Below are 16,336 nucleotides of genomic sequence, written 5' to 3'. Positions count from 1 at the left end.
AGATGTGAGATATTATTGGATTCGTGAGCAGGTGGAGAACGAATCTTTATAGGTCAAAAAGATTTACACGAATGAAAATCCTACTGATATGTTGACCCAGGTGGTACCAAGAGACAAGTTCAACCTATGCAAAGAACTTGTCGGCATGCACTCAAACTAGAAGACAATGCTACCTCGTCTAGATGAATGAGACTGGAGGGGGATATTGATGGGGTCCATCTCATTCAAAAGCCAAAGTAATAGGCATGTACCTAAAGAAATTTGTTTTTGGTTTGGTAGCCAACTTTGTTGAATTTATTTGGTTTGGTAGCCAACTTTGTTGAATTGTCAACATTGAAGAAAAAGAAGAAAAAATATGTGCAAATTGTCAAATATAGTAGGCTTTAGATAGTGAGGCTTCGTCTATAAAATGAGAGCTTCAGCTCTTATTTCCGCACACCAACAAAGAGAGAAAGAAAGAGTGAGGTTTCACATACAGGGTATAAGAAAATAGTCTGTGAGAAAAATAGAGAGTGGGCGATATTATAGTGAGGTGGGAATATCAAAAGAAGGTTATTTCTTTTGAGTGTTATAGTGGTCTTTGGAGTATTTTACTCGAACCTACAAAGTGTAAAATTCCATGCTATAGTGATATCAGTTGCTCGTCTTGGGGCCGTGATTTTTTCCCTTATTCAAAAGGGTTTTCCACATAAAAATTTTGGTGTCGTTGTCACTCTTTTATTCGTGTAAATTATCGTATCTCGGTGCTACATTATTATTCCACTTTTATTACTGTGAATATTATTTCTGTAGGGGGTTTATTCCCAACATTTATGTCTCCCTCCTTCATGTCTTCAGATTTTGGTTATTAATCTATATGGTAGGGGGCGATGCCAAACCCCCCGTCATTACAAAATGACTTTAATAAAAATCAGACGACAAAGAAAAAAATATTAAACTAGGTATAATAATTTATTACGATTTGATCGATCAATCGACCTATATATGATTTGTCATTAATATAAAAACAGAAAATGAATTTTTTGAAAGAATAAGCTCCCCTAAACAACTCTCTAAAAGACTACGTTGGGGAGGTTGTTGTGTTCTGTTGTGAGAAGCAAATATCTCAATAAGTGTACACGACTTTTCCTCCAAGAAAAAAATAAGTCAGTTGTCACTTTTATCTCTTCGGACCATTATAAAACAAAGGTTAACAAATGGACTTCACGTTTGTTTTTGCTTTAAAAATTGGTTGTTTTGTCTTTCATAGCATAGTACCCGTCGCCTTCTTAGCTATTAGCTCTCGTTTTCATCAATTAATCCAAGGAAGAACGCACAAATAGCAGCCATAGTGATATCAAACAGCCAGCAAATATGAATTTTGTTTGGCTTCTGCAACAGATGTGTAAATTCAGCAACATTTGTTCATGAAAATATATTCTATTGATTCAACTGCGTCATGGACTTCACTAAGTACTTCTTGTTACTCATTTCACTTTTTGTCGTTGGCATTTCAAGAATTGCAAATGCAAGTGATCCTGACATACTTTCAGACTTCATTCTCCTAGAAAATCAAACATCAGCATGTGGAGACTTCTTCACTTATACTGGCATGCGCGGGATCGTTCACAAAGCCCCAAAAACCTTTACTGTGACAAAAGCTAGTTTAGCAGAATTCCCAGCTTTAAATGGCCAAAGTGTGTCACTTGCCATATTACAATTTCCCCCGGGTGCTGTTAACCCGCCTCACACGCATCCTCGTGCGTCTGAGCTCTTGTTCCTCGTACAAGGCGTTCTAGAAGTTGGATTCATCGACACAAAGAACGTTCTGTATACACAGAAGCTCAGAGCTGGAGACATGTTTATCTTCCCTAAAGGACTAGTTCATTACCAGTATAACCGGAACCATTATAAACAAGCTGTGGCCATCTCTGCATTTGGTAGCGCGACTGCTGGCACTGTTTCATTGCCATTGTCTATTTTTGGCAATGATATTGATGATATTGTACTTTCCAAGTCGTTGAAGACCGATGTTGGCATCATTGAGAAGATTAAAGCAGGATTTCCCAAACCCTGAATTTAGGCCTGGAGTCACTACCTAAAGACATAGTATCAAGTGTTGGATCCATGATCTAGTACTTCTAGTAGTTATGCTATGTATGTACTTGATGAAATCTTGAGGACAATAAACTTGTTTAAAAGACATTGTTATATGGCTTGATCATGTTATTAGGTTTCAATTTCAAAATTTCAGAATTATCTTCTTCATGCATTAATATGGTATTAACTTTAAATTAACGCGAAGCTGTAACCATATTTTCTGCTCCCTCCTAATCTTGTGGTGAAACCGCCGCTAGAAGTATTGTGCGAAATATAAAATCGCATAAAGTGTATTGAATGAAGAGTTATGTCAAATATAAAGTTGCAGACCTGATTTATACACTGACCAAGAGAATAGGAGTCTTTCTGAATAACAGCAAAATATTTTTCTGCCAAGAAAAGTGACTCAGTAAAGTCTTATACTAGTTTGAATGCTGTCCCGACAGATGGGGCACAACAGGAGATCTTGACTACAAATCTATTCCTACGTAATTCTGACTACAAATCCTAGACATTAATTTAAACAAAGTAACAAATCTATTCACAACATGTATGGTGCGCTTGCACTGTAACTACTGCTTTGTAAATATTTTGATGTGCCAAAAGAAGCTGCACCGTAGCAAGGAGGGGGGAGAGGAATTGTGCCAATTTCCATCCCTCGACGAGCACCTAGAATGTTAAGCTCCAGAGTTGCCTTGTACTGAGAAGGTATTTCCATCAATGCTGTCAATGCAAACTCTGCTTCTTTCCTGGACCTGTCCACATTTTTCGACATGATTTCTGTAAAATTAACAAACTGGAAATTGTCAAACGCTCGAGCAGGTATATTGTCATCGAATTCCCTCATCATATGCCACGGCCCATCTCCAACCCCAACTACAACAATAGACAAGGCATATTTACTTGCTTTCACAATTGCTTCAACTGTTCTCTTCTCTTGAGGGCTTAATTGACCAACCTGTCCATCTGCTATTATCAACAAAACATGGTATTGGCCACCACTCTGCTCTACAATACTGATTGCCATTTCAATAATAGGAGCAAACGACGTTGGTCCAGCAAGGCGTAATTGAGGAACTAATTCTTTATATCTACTCAGTACTTGCTCGAATCCATAACATACTTGTTTATCCTGATAGAAACTGAAGACTTGTTTGTCATGTGTTGAGGCATCACCAAATCCAAAACAAGGAATTAAGTTATCCTCATCAAACTTTGATAGTGTTCTTCCAATGATAGATATTGCTTGTTCATATGGATTTTGCTGATTATCCACGATGTGATGCAAACTTTTCCCTTGGAATGACCTTGCACCGGTCCACTCGTTGCTCTTGGTAAAATCGATCCCAACAATTAAGTTCGAAGACTCAAGTCCAGCACGTGCAAGCGCATCAGTAACCTGTTCTAAGCTGTTGTAGTCATCGTCGATCTTTGAATATTTCTTTGTTGTAGGAGGTGGACCATAATATGCCTGATAAGTCGGATAATTGTAGCTTGGTTGAGTATATTGTGACTGCGGATTGCCTGAATATCCACCAGTTTTCGGCCTTTTTGAACACTTGCCACCCATGAAATATGTAGATTGTTATATCTGTAGATTCTAACAAAGATCTATCTTAAGTGTACAATTTGTTTAGGCTAATACGAAAATAGGAACAAATAGAAAGGAGTATGAAATCTTGCTTCTGACGAATTATGAACAAAAGGGTTTACTATATCGGTATTTATAATACCACTTCTTGTCCCTTTCCAAGTAGGTAACAACCACATAACTTTTGTATTACATTAGGAATTAACTTTTTCAATTCCAAATAGAATAGGTTTTCCTATCCCAATAGGAATTGTTTCTTTCCATATTTATAATTTTGTTCTGGAAAAGAATATAATAATATTCCATTGAGATTAATTAATTTTCTTTATTTGTAAAATTAAATTCACATAATCATCAAATAATAAGTTAAATATTTCTCTAGCAAGAATCAGAACACTCATAAGCATGTGATCTATGCATATAAGTTTAACACTAAGGCATAGAGGTGATATACTATAGAAGACTTGCTCTATTCATACCAATGATGTTCCCAGCAAATCAAACATTAGTTTGTGGAGACTTCTTCACCCATACTGATATGCACGGGATCGTTCACAAAACCCCAAAAACCTTCACCTATTCGTTAAGGACCGTGATTACACTATCGAAGTCAGATTATTTCATCCCGTTATTTTTCTAACAACTAGTTCACTACCTTAAGGACAGTGATTACACTATTAGATTTATATTTGGTACAAGATAACTACTATTTGGAAGTGAACCAGAGTTGGCGAGGGAAAAAATATGCTAGTATTAAACAGTCAACCGATGCATTATTCATTTTTACAGGTTCACTGAAAATCAAAAAGTAACTAATCACATACAAACATTTCTCAACTGAGTTCTTCTTGCTTGTGAGTTGTGTGTATGAATAACACAGTCAGTTCTAGGGTACGAAATACACGTCAATACGTAGCCCTACTCGATTAGATTTTCGTCGAGGAACGAGCCCTCGGATTGGTCTACTGATCCAGAAACCAACTGTCCTGCACATGTTGCACAAGTACCAGCCCTACATGAATAAGGCAATTCCATTCCAGCATTTTCTGCAGTATCAAGTAGTGGCGGAGTCAGAATTTTCACTTTTAAGAACTTCGGCTTCATTTTCATTACCATCAGGCCCGACTAGTTTCACCTTGTACGTTGCCATTGCTGAAACTTTGAAATTGGAGAAAGATTTCAAGTCGAATGCTTTGGAAATACTCTTAACAGAACTTAAAGCACGTCGCGGCCTAGTGAAACCAGAGGATTTTTTTGATGCACCTTTGAGCAAGCTAGACGAAGGAACGCTGACAGTTGACATGTTTGCACCTGCGATACATAGTGTTGGGATCAAAATAACATGGTACATGCGGAAGCTAACAATACAAGCCTGGCGGACGATAAATCAGACGACAAAAGAATTATACTGAAATAGGATACTATAATGGGGTTTGATCGATCGATCCACATATAAAAGGGGACAAATGTAGAACTTTGGCTGACGGTAGATCACGTGTCCCATTCTGTCAAAAAGGGGACAAATATAGAACTTTGGCTGACGGTAGGGATTTCTATAGCCTGAAAGTATAACGGGGGACTGGCTTATAGAATAAAGCGAAGTAGAGGGACATAAATAACCCTTTTCCGAAATAAAAAACTATTGAGGGAAAAACCTCCCCTAAACAATACTCTTTAATGACTACATTATGAATGTTATTGTTGTTGTTGTGAAAAGCAGAGATCCTCAATTTATAGATGTCAAAATAAGACATATGAAGGATCTTTTTAGGAGTCTTTTTCTCGTCCTTTCAAGAAAGAGAATCCTAATAGATTAGAAATACATGCCAAAATCCTAACACATAGAACAACTTAATGAATAAGCTAAATTAATATCTACACATAATTAATCAAGATTTAAGAATGTTTTCACCAAATATAACTGGCATTATATCATGCATCATTTCAATTTCAATGAATTTCAGCTCAGCAGTGAGCCAAATTTGGCACAACTTGTAATCCGGAAAGTGTATCTGTACATACAACACATATTACCCAGCTGACAGCTGTGTCTTCTGATTTCAGGATTCACTTTGAATCAAGACCTTATTTTTAGAACGAGAGATTCGTTCAATCCTAAGAAAACAGAGGATACGACTTCTGTATTAAATAAGCTCACTTCTTTTTTTCATTTTCTTTAAAATAAAAACAAGATCTTTATGCACAAATAAAGTTACCTTACCCCCAAACAACCTAAATGAATAAATTACACGTCTTCATATACATTTCTATCACTAAATCATAGTTAATTAATCCATATTCGTACTTTAATTTGTTTAGTTAACCATGATTGATTAGTATGATCTTGTGTGAACACTAGGTGCGAGTAAGTTTTTACAATAATAAGATATTGCACTTTGTGAAATAGTATAGATTACTCTAAAGGTCAAGTTTAAGTCAGGTTTCATCACAATCACGCCTATTTAATAGGTAAAATTTAGAATTTTTTTAGGGGAAGTTCAAAGGATCAGATAGCTTAATGGACTACCTCTTGGGAATGTGTCATGAGGTTTCGGGTTTGAGTTCTTAGCATGAAGAAACTTGTATATAATACAAAATTGGTCAGTTGGCCGAAAATAATTGCATTTGCTAGTCCAAAAGCGTATAAATATGTATATTATATGTATATAATACACTTATACACAAAATATATATTTTGTTGGCTAATATTTTTTGGAACGGCTAAAAATATACATTTCTCAAGAATCTTCTGGGAGGGAGTGAAAATCAGCCCACCAGGCTAACCGAGGATGAGACTCCTCTCCATTTCCATGTCTCTCCATTTCTCCAAGTTTCTATTTGGATGAGAGCCACATGTCATAGTTAAAAATTGAAGGTTGAGATTTAATTACCAAAGCAATGTCTTAACTATGATTAGAATTATAAACATTTACTTTATTTGTTCTCCAAATTTTCTGTAATCCCATGATTCTAGCTAAAAACATTACCTAATTCATTTTTTTAAAATCTCTTTTCCTACTTTATTACGAGCTCGTCTTTTTTTTTTTTGAACAATTTTTTTTCTTTGTCTCAAATTCATAGTCTTTATATTTTGAGTTAATCTTTTCTTGATTCTTTGTTGTATTCTCTTTTTCTTTAATTTGTTCAGTACTTCTTTTCTTTTTTTCTTTTAACAACTGACAAATCAATGAGTGGCTCGCTAGAGTTTTAACATCCTACATATTTTTTAAAATTAAATTATACAAATATCTTTTTATTTTTTTAATTTTAATATTATACGTTAATTCAATTTTGTCTTATTGTTCTCACTAAGCATTAGATGCCTATTTTCCTCATCTTTGATGGGAATGTAAGAAGAACTGGACAAAAATTAAAGAACTCGTACCTATACTAAAAGAAAAAATTGTCAAAACAAACAAACAAACAAACAAACAAAAAGAGAAGAAAATCTCATAATAAAGTAAGAAAAGGAGAGATTTTTATTCAAATACATATGGATTAGATAATATTTTAGCTAGAATCATAGGATTACAGAAAATTTGGAGAACAAATAAAGTAAATATTTAGTATTCTAATCATGGTTAAGACTTTGATTTGGTAATTAAATCTCAACCTTCAATTTCTAACTATGACATGTGGCTCTCATCCAAATAGGAAATTGGAAAAATGAAGAGACATGGAAATGGAGAGGAGTCTCATCATCATCCGCTAACCGAGGACATGATTTAAAGAGTAGTCTCGAAGAAGGCCATATTTGTGCAAATCACCGTTGAAAATAGCCTCTCGTAGAAATACAAGAAAAGACTACATACAATAGTCACAATATAGTCCAATTCTTTCCGAGACCTCACAAATAGCTAGAACTTAGTGTATCGAGCTGCCATGCATCTAGTGCATGCTATTCTTGACATCAGACATTCGAAGAGAGTATCAGGGAAGAAAGTTTCTACTGAATAAAAAGAAAATCATAAAAACTCAAACAGTGAGTCCTATCTGCAAACAAAGGTTGGACACACAATCAATCATCTATTGTTGATACAAAGAAACAGTCAATTGTCCATGTCAACGCAGTCAGTTGATCAAACGGTCATTAGCACTCGACAGAATTACAGAACTGACTGCAACTTCATTTCTTTTAGGAGAAGAAAGTCGATCCTTAGACCATTCCTCTAAAGCTTTACGATGCAGAGCATTCATTCTGATATATGGCCGCTTTTCTTTGATCAACTTCTCAGCATTTTTCCAATCTTCTGCTAGACCCAGAGCTACTAACAGTGCACACATGACGGCGACACTCCTTCCATGACCTAGAGGAAACAGTACAAGAATTTACTATGAAATATCAGTGACAAGTTATCAGTTGACTGCAGTTAAACCAATGAAACAACATAGAGAAAAAACAAAGAAGTTAAGCTAAACAGTCTCCACACAGACATTGCTGTTAATTGGTGCAGTTTAAGTACATAACTTCTCACTACAAGCAAGAGAACACATTTCCTTCTAGAATTCTTGATCCTGAAATGATGACTTTAAAGAAAGATATAAAGATTTCGTAGCTGTAAGTAGGAGCCTGAAACGTTGGATCAGTCACTTATTTCATTTGGCAAATGTCACAATCAAAACGTCAAGACTTCTAAAGCAGTCCAAACCTATTTATTCAAAAATTTATAAAACGATAAGCACATCAGAAGTCTGTGATCTTATTAGGACAATAGTCCCAGGTAATCATCAGGTTCTTTGTCAGTAAAGAGCATTTTAACAACACAAGGCCGAATGGTGATCAGTACCCACAAAATCCTAGATTTGGGAATTGTATTCCATTTCCAAACCCTAGCTATACTAACATAAAGTATCAGTTGCAATTGCTTTCAACTTTTATAACTACAGTCAATGATGATATAGGAATGTTACGTCTCAATATTGGATTGATATTTCTTAAGGAACTGCGAGCTAGAACAATTTGTTTCATCAACCTTTTAACTCTCAACACAGATCACCCATCCACCATGAACATGTCGCAAGCAGTAGTCCTATATTCTATGTTGCTCGGACTCTCCGAAAATGTCGCTAGGTGCATGTCGGATCCTCCAAAAGTAGTGTATTGTTGGAGGATCTGACATGGTTGTGGCAGCATTTTGGGGAGTCCGCGCAACATAGCCTATATTTGCCTGGAAATCTATAATTGAAATAGTACCTTGTCGGCAATCTCAAGGACACCCAATGAACCAGCTCAAGATATCTAGAAGCACCCTTAATGAAATAAATGCAGATACATATGGGACGAAGATGCCCAAGATCCACATGGCCGGCAGATTCAAAGAAGAACCCAAGGGAAGGCTCGAATACATGAATAATCAATGAACAATGATTGATTGTCCAATCACTATGGATAAAATGAGTGGTTGAGGATCCATTACCTCAGAAGAACAATTACAACCACTTGCATAAGGGTAGAGCCCCAATTAGTACTCTCTCCGTTTCAATTTAGATGATGTAGTTTGACTTGGCACAAAGTTTAAGAAAAAAGAAAGAAGACTTTTAAAACATGTGATTCTAAAAGTTTAAGGGGCAAAAGCTTGGTGGGGCCATAATATTTGTGTGGCCATAATATTTGTGTGGCTATAAAAGCTTCTCATTAAAGGAAAAGTAGGTAAAATAAAAAGTTTAAAGTTAAATTGTTTCTAAATATAGAAATGTGTCATCTTTTTGGAACGGACTAATATGGAAAGTGTGTCATTTAAATTGAAACGGAGGGAGTATTAAGTAGAAAGGCAGGCTATATAAAGAGCCTCATCCTTCTTGTCAAATAACTCAGGAGATGGCATGAGAAACAAGGAGAGAGAGAGAGAGAGAGAGAGAGAGAGAGAGAGAGAGAGAGAGAAAGCAGAAAAAGCAACAAATATCATGAAGGAAGAAAAAGCAGACAACATGTAGAGTAGGAACACATAAACCTGTACGCTTAAAAGAGCCCTTTGCAGCAAAAAACAAACTAATATAAGAGGGGTGAGAAGGACATCAAGGAGTATTAAGAGTCAGCGTTAGGCAACATAGCAGGAGGAGTTGAGTAATTGGATCTTAGGCCTTCAGCAGATCCGCATATATTGACACCTGCATAAAAAGGAATACCTTTGATTTGAGGAGATATAAATGCTCGGGGTATGTGAGCAGGCGACAACGCTATCTATGAGGAATTTGCAGGGTACACACATCAGGCGGGATGTAAAGGCACGACAAGGGAGAATTGTGAGATCGTTCATTACTATTATTTCATTTCCTCTTCTGTATGTTGCTTCAGCTATTACTCAATGATCATAGTGATTTGTGCATCGGGGTAGACTCCGACTCACTCTACCCCTTCTGGACTAGAAGAGGCATATAGAGGAGCAATGTCCGGATGATTAGGAATGCTCGCTCAGAGAACTCACTCAAAGCCCGAGTGCCCGACTTAGCGTGGGTGCCGCGGATGGCACCTCAGGACCAATCCATGTACCAGCTAAGAAGTTGAGGGGAGTCCATCATGTAGTCCTATATTTTCTTTTTCTGGTTTGATAAGGGGCAGTTCATCATTGTAACGCTGTATTAACAAATGATGCATCTTAAGCGAAGCGCATTAAACTCCAGAGCAATGAGAAAGCAATAAGATAGTTTAACATGAAAATCATGTTTGTGATCTGCAAAACTAACATTCATCAAACAGAACAAATGCACCAATTCCAAGGAACAGGGGGCATATTCCTACAAAAATTGTGGAGCTACACTTGATTTGAGTATCAAATGAGACTTCTTTTTTTTGATAACCCAAACAAGACATCTTTTACCAGTAAAGTGTGTATTAGATGATGTCTTATAGATGCTTAGATGCTATATCTGTAGCTAAGAATGCGTATAGAGAAAACCTCGACGAAAAGCACAGAGAAAAGGTTATATGGTATTTTTTGGAAGGATCTCTGCAACACCAACTGCTGCTAGTAAGAGTCCACATTTTCTTAGTGCGGCCAAAGCAAGTTATACTTTTATGATTACGCTGGTTTCATCTAATTCCAGCAACAGGGGTTGCAACATCTGTGATTTACAAATTCTTTTTGTCCTCTCTTTAAATGCCTGTGACAATTTTCCTTAAAGATATATCTACTACAGCCATTCGGCATTGTCTACCATACCAGAACTATGATAGCTTTCTCCTTATAAATATCACTTTAGAAATCGTGTAGTTTTTCTTCATAATGTGTAGTTTTATAGTAATAAATCCAATAGGGTGCCCAAAAAAGAACAGTATCAGCATTCTACCGAGCCAGCAAAGGTAGGTGCATCTCTCACTAATAGTTTGGTTACCACATGCATTACCATCACTCTTTGTGATGTAGTGTATTATCGACTATAAATGAACTAGTTGCATAGATATAGAGAAAGTCCTTTCTCTTCAGAGGGTGATATTAGGGTTTTGAGATCGGTTCTGGCGTCGAACAAATTTTCGACCCGAAAAGCTCCACAGAGTTGTCGTAGACGAGTACTACGAGGCCCGCGACTTTCTTGATCGCCTCATTCTTCAACCCTTGGTCAAGATGTGGCTAAAGTCTCTCCGATGGTAGAGTATATTATGCTCGAGGTCTCTCGAGCCTCTTGTTGTACCAATGTCTATATTCCGTACTAGGAATAAGGTCAATTTCTTTTCCGGTATATATTGAAAAGACGAACTATTTTATGAATGAGATATTGATAAGATAAACTATAGGTGCTTCCATATGATGTTTCCTCGATTTTCTGATTTTTCCAAAAAGTTGTAGTAAATAACAAAGTATCATATGTTCATACAATATACTACAGCATATCAGTTTGTTTCTCTTCATCCTTTCTTTCATACACCTCCATACATGACACATGTAAGCAACTGATGACATTTGCATACAGCAAGCAAATTACCAATTGTATTGTCTATGAAAAAACAAAAGCGAAGAGGTGCAACTTATCAGTCGACTTCAGTAGCATTTTCTAACTAGGAGCACTCATCTACGGATAAGCCTCCTTAATGTTGAGTTAGGTTAGTCAATCAGGCCCAACAACTCATATTTTTAATACTATTTTCAACAGAAAGATATCAAAGTCAGGATCCATTGCTCAAACAGCACGCCAATGTCATGGAAGTTCCTGGATCGTGTATAATAAGGGTGGTACAAAAGGCGGTATCTTCTATCAAGGATGAAAAATTGGTTCTTAGATTTCCCCCTAATAAATATCAGTTCATAAGTCCTGTAGTTTTCATCGTGATAAATAAAATAGGTGAGCCAAAAACATGAACCCAATAGCAAGCATTCAAGGAGCAAGAATATAAATGAGGGGAGTCAAAATTGTAACACCTAGGATTTGAACTTATGACCTAAAGCAATATTTGAACGCCCTTTGCCACTTTACTAGAACTTTTCCCTATGTCAAGCTGATTCAACATTATATATAACCAAAAACAGTGTTTGCCCTATTTGCAGAGTATGATTTTTCACCAAAGGGGATTCAATTGAACCCCGTTCCTTCAAGCTAGCTCCGCCCTTTACAGTATACCATAACCAGACCAAAGGCAGAATTAGAATTTAATGTTTATGAGTTCCGACTTCTGAGTTTTGCCCTATTTGCACAGTATGATTTTTCAACAAAGGGGATTCAATTGAACCCCCTTACTTCAAGCTAGCTCCGATCTTGACAGTATATCATAACCAGACGAGAGGCGGAGCGAGAATTTAAAGTTTATGAGTTCTGAATTTCCCGCCGATCTCATAGTTACTGGGTTCGTAATTATATATATATATATATATATAGGGTTTTCTAATACAAATACAAGATCTAAGCAAAAGCTACTGGGTTCGTCCGAACCCGTAACCAATACTCTCCATCCGCCCCTGAACCAGACACTAATGAAAGTGAAGCAAGTTAGCAACAATTACAATATCTAAAGGAAACAATTATGACTTGATGAATACAAAAAGATTGATCTGAAACAAAGTTCTAAAATTCAAGAATCATACCATATGCACAATGGATGAAAACAGGTATATTCTGAGCTCTTTTTCTACAAGCCCACTTAACAGCAACTTCAATATCACTTGGCTGAGGTGACCTTGTATCCCAAGTTGGAATACACAAAAATGCATGATTCCCTGTAAACTCCAACATCCTAGGCAACTCACAAGTACAATCAATAATAGCAGGATTTCCAGGTGGCAATTTCTTAATTTCAGAAGGCCAACCCCCAACATATAACCTTTCAAAAATCTCACTATATGGAGGTTCACCACTTTTCAACCTTCTTAATGCTGAAAACCCTCTAACAAAATACAAATATGGACTAAACATAATTAATGACCATATTGGAAAAGACCCATCTGAGTTTTTTCCTAATAGAATTGGAAGATTAATTGATGGATTAGCAGCTAATGCTACTAAGAATGATACTAATGATGCATATAAACATGGTATTGACAATAATGTGTAGCCATAATTCTTGAATGTTGCAAATAATAGGAATAAAGTTGCTGCCTTTAGGCCTATTAGCACTGATATTCCAACACCCATTTCTTTTCTTGACCTAAAAGATTTGATTTTTGAGCAAAAACAATCAGATGCAAGATTGAAATTTTTTTATGGGTAATTCACTATTCAAGAAATTGCAGTAGATACTAATGAAAAATCTTAAGGATCTTCAAGATTTACGGACAAATACAAAGAAGGAAGTTAAGGAGCTAAAGGAGATGAAGAGAGAATATGTGAGTACACGAGATGTAAGTCGCTTGATTAGAGGGTAAGGAACTTTACTTTAGGGCGTTGAGTTTTTTATTATTATTTTAATTAATAAAATAGAGTGTGATTTGAAAAGCCAAAAACAAACAGAGTTTTAATGGTAGAGCTTTAAAACAGTTCACAGACCATGTCAAATATTGAAACAAGCATACTTTTGGCAATATTTTTTATAAAAAGAAAATCCTCCTCCCTAGACTTAATGGTTTACAGAGAATGGACCCTCTCTTGAAAACGGCTTTTCACTATAGCTTAGAGAATTCTTTACTAAATGATTTTAACACTATCTTAAAAAAAGAATAGGATTTTTGGAAACTTAAATCACGATCCAATGACTAACTGATGGTGATGCAAATACTCAATTTTTTCATTTATCTACAATCCAGCTTCGCCGGCGCAATCGCATATTGGGCCTTAATGACTCGGTGGGTAATTGGACCTTTGATCTTGTTACCATTCACTCTGCTATCTTAACACATTTTCAAACTCTATACATTACCCAACTATCCTACTGTCCTTACACAAACCATACTCCGTCCCTAATTGGACTCTCTATTAATAACCATCCTTCCCTAACTCGCCCACTATCTACTGCTGAAGTTTTTGCAGCCATCAAGTCCTTTAACCCGTTAAAAGCATTTGGCCCGATGGGTTGCACCCTCTATTTTTCCAAAAATATTGGGACACTACGAAAAGTGCAGTCCTTTTTACTTGTATGGAAGCTTTTGCGACATCAACTATTCCCCTGGTATTAATTGGTGGATGACACAGATACCCAGAAAAATAAAATTATTTACCTTTATCTATTCATTTATTTTTCTACCCATTAAATTAATTACATTTCCTATCCATAGTAATTTTTGTGGGTAATTTTCTCTTTTTTCTCCAATTCTTTTTTATTTCTATGCTTCTTTTCTTTTTTCCTTTTTTCCTTTTTTCTTTCTTTTCTCCTTTTCTTTTTTCTCTTTTATTCATTTATTTTTGCCCAAATTATATTATTGTTATTTTTACCATGACTTATTTCACACTCAAATTTGACTCCTTCTTTATTTTTTTATTTTTATTTATTTTTCTTTAATTCGTGTTCCTTTTCTAATTCCACGTGATTGCCATGCAAACCTTGATGTCCTTCCCTATAAAGATCAATACGCACTCTACCATTAGCAGTAACACAACCAATTATAAAGCAAGAAAACATAATCTACGGCCACCAAATCTCCATATATACTAGTTAGAATAGAAATGATAATAAAATATTAGAAAATGCAATAAAAATATAAGTAGCAAAAAAGACTTCTTGTACCATATGATACCAATATGGTATACATATATACCAACAGAGTATATGATTGCTCTAGAATATTGCTACAACTATCTACGACTATACTATTGTACCAAAACATTAAAGGATGCAATAAAAGTATGAGAAAATTACATGCTCACATTGCAAGCTAAATATTTGCAAAGCAACTTGCTCATTCCGTATACTAACACGGTATATAGTAGTATGTGGTCGTTCCAACAATTACCTATAACTATAAATATTATTACATAATACACATAAATCTATGTCCATCGGCACAAAAAAATCCAGCACTGCAAATCATGTTCATATAAATAATTTCAGAATAGAATTCACTTAAAAATGCAGTTAAAACAATCAAAAAATGTTCAAACTACCATATGATATCAATATGGTATATAACTATACCAATATGGTATACAATTTTACTTGTTAATTCTCGAAAACTATATGACTATACTACTATTACATAACACACATATAGAGAAAAATAAAAAATAGTGTACCACATATTAATATAATAAAGTATTTCAAGATAGTATACTATATTATTATTATTAAAAGAAAATCAAATAGTGTACCAATTAAATGCAGCTAATACAACCAAAAAAAGGATTCAACTAGCATATGATACCAATGTAGTATATAGCTATACTAATAGGGTATATAGTTGTAAGTGGTCATTCCAATAACTGCATATAACTATAAAAACTATTACATAATACACAAAATCTATGTCCATAGGTACAAGAAAATCCAACACAAGAAAACATGATCATATAAACCATTTCAGAATAGAATTCACTTAATAATGCAGCCAAAACAATCAAAAAATATTCCAACTACCACATGATACTACTATGACATATAATTATACCAATAGGGTATACAATTCTACCAATTAATTCCATGCAACTATATATGACTATACTACTATTACATAATACACATGCATAAAAGAAAATCAAAAAATAGTGTACCACATATAAATATAATAATATATTTTAAGATATTGTACTATAATACTATTATATAAAACAAACGCATAAAGAAAAAATCAAAATGATTACATAATATATATGAATAAAGGAAAATTAAAAAAAATCAAGATATTGTACTATTTTACTATTACTAAAGAAAAATAAAACAGTGTACCAATTAAATGTAGCTAATACAACTAAAAAAGGTTTCAACTAACATATGACACAAGTATAGTATATAGATATACCAACAGGGTATACAGTTGTACGCAAAGAGTTTAAATTTTTCTTTTTAATCCACTTATTAAACTGAATTAATATCAGTTGTCACATAATCTAATTAACTCAATTTTGTGCGTTATCGATTATACTAAAATTTAGATATGTTATAATAATATACTATATACCATTTTAAAATGGAGAATAAATTAATAAAAAATATGCAATGGACACATAGATCATATTATGAAATGAGAAAGATAGAAGAAAAACGTTTATTTATATTTGAGAAGACAATAAAAGAGAAAATCCTATTTGAGAGATTTGTATGTTAATTGAATATTATTTATTTGCAAGAAAAACTCATCAATGCTAAAATAG

At 34.8% G+C, this 16,336-nt stretch overlaps 3 protein-coding genes across 3 annotated transcripts; 1 reads left to right on the top strand and 2 right to left on the bottom strand.

Moving 5' to 3' along the window:
* Positions 1-1,290: 1,290 nt before the first annotated feature.
* LOC104109779 (germin-like protein 9-3) lies at positions 1,291-2,174 on the top strand. Its single transcript, XM_009619139.2, has one exon. It carries the CDS (start codon positions 1,439-1,441, stop codon positions 2,054-2,056), a length of 618 nt encoding a protein of 205 aa, XP_009617434.1. The 5' UTR covers positions 1,291-1,438; the 3' UTR covers positions 2,057-2,174.
* Positions 2,175-2,456: 282 nt separating this feature from the next.
* LOC104109782 (E3 ubiquitin-protein ligase RGLG2-like) lies at positions 2,457-3,743 on the bottom strand. Its single transcript, XM_009619142.4, has one exon. The coding sequence runs from the start codon at positions 3,647-3,649 to the stop codon at positions 2,621-2,623; it is 1,029 nt and encodes a 342-aa protein (XP_009617437.1). The 5' UTR covers positions 3,650-3,743; the 3' UTR covers positions 2,457-2,620.
* Positions 3,744-7,600: 3,857 nt separating this feature from the next.
* LOC104109777 (uncharacterized) lies at positions 7,601-13,618 on the bottom strand. Its single transcript, XM_009619138.4, has 2 exons — positions 12,685-13,618; positions 7,601-7,977 (listed from the first exon to the last, which is right to left on the bottom strand). Exons 1-2 carry the CDS (start codon positions 13,229-13,231, stop codon positions 7,742-7,744), a joined length of 783 nt encoding a protein of 260 aa, XP_009617433.1. The 5' UTR covers positions 13,232-13,618; the 3' UTR covers positions 7,601-7,741.
* Positions 13,619-16,336: the final 2,718 nt, after the last annotated feature.

Source organism: Nicotiana tomentosiformis, chromosome 4 (genome assembly GCF_000390325.3).
Source record: "Nicotiana tomentosiformis chromosome 4, ASM39032v3, whole genome shotgun sequence".
Classification (NCBI taxonomy): Eukaryota; Viridiplantae; Streptophyta; class Magnoliopsida; order Solanales; family Solanaceae; genus Nicotiana; species Nicotiana tomentosiformis.
Note: the sequence above shows the minus strand (reverse complement) of the source record. Positions and strands in the feature narration are given on the sequence as shown.

Excerpts from the sequence above, each read along its gene's own strand:
- LOC104109779 (XM_009619139.2), top strand. The coding sequence starts at position 1,439 with ATGGACTTCACTAAGTACTTCTTGTTACTCATTTCACTTTTTGTCGTT.
- LOC104109782 (XM_009619142.4), bottom strand. The coding sequence starts at position 3,649 with ATGGGTGGCAAGTGTTCAAAAAGGCCGAAAACTGGTGGATATTCAGGC.
- LOC104109777 (XM_009619138.4), bottom strand. The coding sequence starts at position 13,231 with ATGGGTGTTGGAATATCAGTGCTAATAGGCCTAAAGGCAGCAACTTTA. Across the intron at positions 7,978-12,684 it reads TTTCATCCATTGTGCATATG|GTCATGGAAGGAGTGTCGCC; the intron begins GTATGATTCTTG and ends TGTTTCCTCTAG.